This window comes from Tauraco erythrolophus, chromosome 3 (assembly GCF_009769465.1).
Source record: "Tauraco erythrolophus isolate bTauEry1 chromosome 3, bTauEry1.pri, whole genome shotgun sequence".
In the NCBI taxonomy this organism is placed as follows: Eukaryota; Metazoa; Chordata; class Aves; order Musophagiformes; family Musophagidae; genus Tauraco; species Tauraco erythrolophus.
The window spans coordinates 80,662,108-80,669,330 of NC_141467.1; the positions used below are offsets into that span (position 1 = coordinate 80,662,108).

General features: G+C 53.8%; 1 protein-coding gene across 1 annotated transcript; it reads left to right on the top strand.

Annotated features, from left to right (window-relative positions):
- Positions 1-1,893: 1,893 nt before the first annotated feature.
- On the top strand, positions 1,894-4,823 carry KCNS2 (potassium voltage-gated channel modifier subfamily S member 2). The gene is made up of 2 exons (XM_086609490.1): positions 1,894-1,922; positions 3,353-4,823. Exon 2 carries the CDS (start codon positions 3,390-3,392, stop codon positions 4,821-4,823), a length of 1,434 nt encoding a protein of 477 aa, XP_086465616.1. The 5' UTR covers positions 1,894-1,922; positions 3,353-3,389.
- The last annotated feature ends 2,400 nt before the right edge of the window (positions 4,824-7,223 follow it).

A 7,223-nucleotide genomic window follows, 5' to 3' on the forward strand; every position in this document is an offset into this window, starting at 1 on the left:
AGTAATGAAAAATATTTTTTTTTACAAATTTGCTGAAGATAATTTCTATATGTTTAAAGCCTCCACTAGGTATCTAGGCTAGCACAGAGCTGGTGAAAACACACAGACATCACTTGAATGCACCAGCAGCAGCAGCTCACTATTCCTTGCAACGTCACTAAGGAATATGAGTTATTTTTGTTCTCCCAATGGTGAGTGGGAAATTACAGCAGAGAAGTTTTGTGATTTATCCAAGCTCTGGGGAGTGAGGGGGACACATACAACTCAGAAATCCCAGCTTAATGGTTCCCAGTCCCGTGTCCTACCATTCCTTGCCCCAGGCATTAAAAGCCAGTATAATTAGAGCTCCCCTGTGACTGGTTCACCAGTGGAGCCCTGAGAGGAGGAGGGTACCACAAACTCGCCTAACAACTGTGCTGCCTCTGGGAAGCAGGAGAGCCGCCTCTCTGGAGATGAAAAGCTGTTGTTAGAGGGAAACATGCAGGTGACCACTGCATTTGCGAAGTCTCCTGCCTGCTATGGGCGGTCACTGCCTCCTGTGTGCCCCTTCTGAACTGAACCAAATGGCAGCAGCACTTTTCCTGGCCAGGAGGGCAGCCTGGTGTGCGTGATCCAGTGCGGGTTCAACATCCTGTGAGATGCCACTGGACGTGCAGTGAAGCCCTGACCCAGGGCATCTGCGGCAAAGGGAGGGACATGCTTGAGGACCATGGGAGGAAAAGGTGGCAGGAGGCAGCCACCCACTCACCAGCAGGAGAGCAAAGCAAGAGCAAGCCCCAGCCAAGAAAAGGCAAGCAAGGGCAGCGCCTGTAAAGAAGAACCATCCCTGAGAGGCTGAGGGTGCTATGGGCCCACGTGCACTGCCACGGGAGTGTCCCCAGAGGTGCTGGGGCTCTGGACACACAGAGCACCGGCATCAGTGGGACATAGTGGGGTGATCACAACACCCCAGGCGGGAAAGCTGAGCGGGGTGTGGAGACCCAGCCATGGGCAGGCACCAGGACTTACTTGATTTGCTCCAGTCCGTGTCTGCACTCAGTTACCTGGGCTCTTACAGGGCTGCTCTTTAATATTGGGGGGCTGTCTTGTAAATAGGGCTCGCGTGCCTCCAGCTCTGGGATGCATAACCTCTCTCTCTCTGCCCCATCCCAAGGGTTTGAGGATGATGCATAGGGCTGGAGTGCCCAGGGCTCTGCCAGGGCTAGGGGAAGCAAGCAGGGAGGCATTGCCCTCCTGCAACGTCAATCCTGCAAAGCGTTGATAGCAAGCCATTCCAGGAGCCAGACTCTGGATGTGTGGGATCTTAAGTGAGTGGGGTGACGAGGCAGCTGGCAGGAGATGGTGTGGGTTAGCCCAGTACTAAGCACCTGTCCGGGAGCACCTGTGCCCTGCACAGCTGGCAGCCTGCTCAGCGCGGCTCAGCTGCACAGCGGCTCCGGCACGCAGGGACCGCCACCGCTCCCCGCAGCCGACGGGAGGAGGGGGGTTTCTTCACAGTCGCCTCCAGCGTGAGCAGAGATGCTGCCGTCGGTGGCCGTGTGATCAGACATGATTCCACATACCAGCACCAAAACTCTGCCCCGCCGAGAGCAGCGGGGCAGGGGAGGTCAGGTCCCTCGGCTCGAGGCACGATCCTTCAGGATTACCACCCCGCGAAATAGCCGGGCAGGGTTGTGCGGGGAGGTCGGGGGGCTCCCAGCCGGCGCCTGCGGAGGCGGCGAGGAGCGTCACCACGCAGCCCCTCTTCCCTCGCACCAAGTGGCTCTGTCGAGTTCCCCCATCGTTCGTGTTTTCAGCCCCCGCAGGGACACTGCCCGGGCGCCGCAGCGTGGGGGCAGCGTGGGGGGCCTCGGCGGGACCCGCGTGTGCCGCGGGCGGGAGGGGGCGGGCAGCGGCGCCCGCTCCCCCGGCCCGTTCTCGGGGCGCTGCCCGGGCTCCCGCGGCGCCCGCCGGCCGGGTGCGGGGGCCAAGGCGCGGGGGGTGAGCGGCCGTGGGTGGGCGTCCCCCACCTCGGGAGCGCGCCCGCGGGTGCCCAGCGCCACGGCGGGCGTGGGTGGGCGTCCCCCCTCGGGAAGTTGTGCCGGTCGGAGCCGGCGTGAGGCAGGATCGCGGGGGGAGGAAGCCCGAGTGTGCGGCGCCGCTGCCGTCCCCGCGCAGCGCCAGTGCGCGGGGGCAGGAGCGAGAGCGAGCGAGCGGAGGCACCGCCAGCACACCGGCTCCGCCGGGCCGCCCCTGCTCAGCCGGGCAGCGCGGCCGCCAGCCCCCAGCCGGCCGCCCACTCGCCTGCCCGCCCGCCGCGCCGCCGCCCGGCTCCGCGCCGCCGTCCCGCGGCGGCAGCCCCGATCGCCCGGCGGGGTCGGGGGAAGGTGGGAGCGGCGGGGGCGGGCGGCAGCCGCGGGGGTCGTCGCCATGACGAGCGCGCGTGCCGCCGCCTCCCGCCGCTGAGCGGGGCGGCGCGCGGCCGCTGTCCCTTCAGCACCGCGCGGCGCCGGGGCCGCCCGCCCTGACACCGGCACCGGCACCGGCAGCGGCACCCCGGCAGCGGCACCCCCCCGGCAGCGGGGCGGCCCCGGCAGCAGCAGCGAGGCGAGCCCTGGCGGCCCCCGCGGGCGGCGACGATGGCGGGCCGGGGCCGGGGGCAGCAGGGCGCGCCGGCGGGGGGCCGCGGCCGCTGAGAGAGCAGGTAGGGCGGGCGCGGCGGGGCGCGGAGCGGAGCGGAGCGGGGCGGAGCGGGGCGGCTCCCCCGCGGCGGGCGCCCGAGCGGGGCGGGGGGCGGCGGCGCCCCCGGGGAAGAGCGGGGCCCCGGGCGGGGTCGGCGGCGCGGGGCTCCGGCCCCTCGGAGGAGGCGCGGCTGGGCGAGCGGCGCGGTGCGAGCGGGGCCGCGGGTGGCGGCGGCCGGGGGGGTCCTCGTCTGGCGGGGCCGGGGCGCGGCGGGAGGGAGGGAGGGAAAGGTCCGCGCGGACCCGGTCGCACAAAGGCCGTGAGTAATGGGGGGGGGGGGGGGGGCGCGGGGGGGTGTCGTAGGGGCGATGGCAGCAGCCCAGGTGAAGGGTACGGGGAGGTACGGGAGCCTGCAGCGGGAACAAAGGAGCCGCCCTCGGTGTCTTCAGTGGGAGGTGGGAGAAAGGAAGGGGAAAAAGGGGGAAAGGGGGAAGAGGGAAAGAAAGAAAAAGGAAGAGAAAAAGAAAAAAAAAGGAGAGAAAGAAGGAGAGAAAGAGGAGAAAGACAAGAAAGAAAGAGAGAAAGCAGAGAAAGAAAGAAAGAAAGAAAGAAGAAAGAAAAGAAAACATCAGTAGGTGACCATGCTGTAGATTTGCTCATTCTGCTGCTTTTCTGTGCAATTGCATCCTAGGTTTTCATTCCCTATACATCTTTGGAAGGAGCTCACTATGACAGGGCAGAGTCTGAAGGCTTTATCTGAAGCAAATTTTGAAGACAATGAGATCAGCATCAACGTTGGAGGCTTTAAGAAAAAGATGAGATCCAACACATTATTAAGGTTCCCCGAGACCAGGCTGGGCAAACTGCTGAGCTGCCACTCAAAGGAGTCAATACTGGAGCTCTGCGATGACTACGATGACACCAAGAATGAATTTTATTTTGACAGGAACCCCGAGCTGTTTCCTTACGTGCTACATTTTTATAACACCGGCAAGCTCCATGTGATGGGTGAACTCTGCGTGTTTTCTTTCAGCCAGGAGATTGAATACTGGGGAATCAATGAATTCTTTATAGACTCCTGCTGCAGTTACAGCTACCATGGCAGGAAAATGGAGCCAGATCAAGAGAAATGGGAGGAACAGAGTGACCAGGAAAGTACCACATCTTCTTTTGATGAGATTTTGGCATTCTACAATGATGCCTCTAAATTTGACAAACAACCCTTTGGAAACATCAGGAGGCAGCTCTGGCTCGCTTTGGATAATCCTGGGTACTCAGTCTTAAGCCGAATCTTCAGCGTCCTTTCAATAGTGGTGGTGCTGGGCTCCATCGTGACCATGTGCCTGAACAGCCTCCCAGACTTTCAGATTGTTGACAGCAACGGGAACGCCGAGGAAGACCCTCGCTTTGAAATCGTGGAACATTTTGGTATTGCATGGTTCACTTTCGAACTGGTGGCAAGATTTGCAGTAGCTCCTGACTTTTTAAAATTTTTCAAGCATGCCCTGAATTTGATTGACCTAATGTCTATCCTTCCATTTTATATTACCTTGATTGTCAACCTGGTGGTGGAAAGTAGTCCCACATTAGCAAATTTAGGCAGGGTTGCACAAGTCCTGAGACTCATGAGGATCTTTCGCATCTTAAAGCTTGCCAGACACTCCACAGGTCTCAGGTCTCTCGGAGCCACCTTGAAGTATAGCTACAGAGAGGTGGGGCTTCTTTTACTTTACCTCTCTGTTGGCATCTCCATTTTCTCAGTAGTGGCTTACACCATTGAGAAAGAAGAGAATGAGGGGTTAGCCACCATCCCTGCCTGTTGGTGGTGGGCTACCGTTAGCATGACCACAGTTGGCTATGGAGATGTTGTGCCAGGGAGCACTGCTGGCAAGCTGACGGCATCTGCATGCATCCTAGCCGGTATCCTAGTGGTAGTGCTTCCCATTACACTGATCTTCAATAAATTCTCCCACTTCTATAGGCGTCAGAAGCAGTTAGAGAGCGCCATGAGAAGCTGCGATTTTGGTGATGGCATGAAAGAAGTTCCGTCAGTCAACTTGAGGGACTACTATGCTTATAAAGTTAAATCCCTTATGGCCAGTCTTACCAATATGAGCAGGAGTACCCCCAGTGAGCTGAGCCTGAATGATTCACTGCATTAGTGTACGACTTCGACAGCAGTTTGCATGAGAGCTATCAAGAGCTGTGTTTATAAATGTTTTCCTATTTGTCTCTTTTTTTCCTAGAGGATAGTGTTGCTGATGCTGCACTAACTTTGCACTTGAGAAACTAAAGACATTTCTATTACAAGTTGACAGTTTGCACATTTTCATCCTGTTGCATAGGTACTAAATGCTGACTTTTCCATACAAATGTTACCACTTCCACCACATTAGTGCTAGCAGGATAGTGATGATCTGTTACTTTGTGTGTTTCCTCGCCTGAGCAGAGAAATGGACGTACCCAAGTGAAATAAAAATTCTCAGCGGCCACATGAGTAATGAAAAAGTCACCAATCACCTATACTGGTATCCATGCTAGTGTAGGACTTGTCATGCATTTTACAACTGTTGGAACAGTCACCTGTGAATCACTGACACGGGAACACTCTACCCCATCTTCCTGAACCGGTAATTCTGATCTTCACATGTCTGAAAACACTTGTGAGCTTCACATTTCAATGGAAGTTTGCTTGCTCTTGAGCACGTGTGTTAAAAACTGAGTGTTCTTGTTCTGAAATGTTATATATGGTCATGTTTTTCAAAAGCCTAGACATACCTCTGTTTCCAAGAGTAGGCCAATACTGAGCCTTCTGAAGAAGCCTACCCCTCATTTTCAGACAGCTACGTATTCAAAGAGTCCATTTCCACCAGTGACTCTAGGTATGGAGGCCCATGAAGACACTCAGGTTTCCATTTCCAGAGGTGATCTGCACATAGTTCGGTTCCAATGAAGCTGAAGATATGTTGTATTTCAGTCCATCAAAATGGTTCTGAGCTTAGACACACAAAACCGTGGGTTTTCAACAGTTAGAAGCTCCAATGAAAAACTTTGATTTGTTTAATGGAGCGAAATATTCCCACATGAACAGTACAGGCAGCATTTTAGGAACTGACATTCATATACTGCAAAAAGACTAATTATAAAGATGCCATATGTGATTCTGAGATATAAAATCTAATTTTATCAGAAATGCTTGAAAGCAGGTGTTGATGGCAGACAATTCCATTAAGCTTTCTGCCAAGGAGACTCTAAGGAAAAAAAAAATCACCGTGTAAGTCACATTTTCCCTCAGAAAGAAATCACAACTTACAGCTAAGGAAGAGTATAAGGGTCTAAGAAAGGAACAGATAAAGAAAAAGAGCTTAATGCTGCACACACTGTGGGCAGATCCTCCTACCTGCTTCTGTGACGTAGTCAATGTAAATCCTTTCAAGAGCTGGCCTGTACGTTTGTTGTTTTTTGTTTTTAAAAAATCTGAGAGAGCAGATCGTCTGGCTTTTCAAGAGTAATCATGAATCTGCATAAACTTGCTTTTTGAGGGCTCAGTCTCTTCCCTTACCTACTTGTAGAGAGATCAAGCACTTGTAGCCAACAGGCAGAAGCCACTGCTTCCCTCTCTTTATACTTCTAGGGATCTGTGCTATAGAACAAACTACTGGCACTTGGTGGGCAGAACAGCATTACTCTTCAGATCCTGCTGCTCTTCCATCCCATTTATTACATAAAATGTTCCAGTTAATTTATTTTACTTATTTATTTTTCACTTGCGAAGACTAGAGAGGTTCAGAAAATAAATTCAAACTAGTTAGAAGAGACATTAAAATACTAAAGCTGAAATGGTCATTTTTGGAAGCCTGTGTTTGTATACCAGAACAAGGAGTGGCACCTGGACTAAAGTGTCCCAACTGGCAAAATAAAGCAAATATGGTACCAATAGGTAATTCCCCTTTTTAGGCTATTAGAGGTTGCTGTCTGGTCTGAGTCTTTTGATGTTGTTGCTGTATCAGCTCCACCTAAAACCAGAAAGCTGAGTACCCAGGATCAGATGTCTGTATGCCCAGTGATCGATCGCAGAATACTCAGCATGAAATAACTTACACCCACACCCCCATTTCCTTTGAAGACCCTCCCCTCACGTCAGTGAGTAGTTGATTTAGGCCGTGAAGTGCGAGGGAAATGAGTCCTTTCTAACCTTACCAATTAAAACTCTCGGAGACTTCAACATAGCCTGCACAAGTTATAAAGTCCATAGGCAAGATGTTGCTTGCCGCTCCCAAAAATCAAAGAGCCGTACACATGGCCCTGAAGGTAGACTTAGACGACCCAAATTAAGCATCCAAACTTGAAACATTTTGCGAAGGTTTTCACTTTCTGGAGGGTTGGTTCAAGTTCTCTGCTGCGTCACAGGCATAAATTCAATAGTCTTGTCCCTGCTTCATGTTGCATGTGTGTGAACTATCATACACCTACAAACATCCATCCAAAACACAGCACAGCACCGGGTCGCCTGTGGCACTGAAATACCATGAAAGAAACAAGGGAAGGAAGAGATGGGCTTG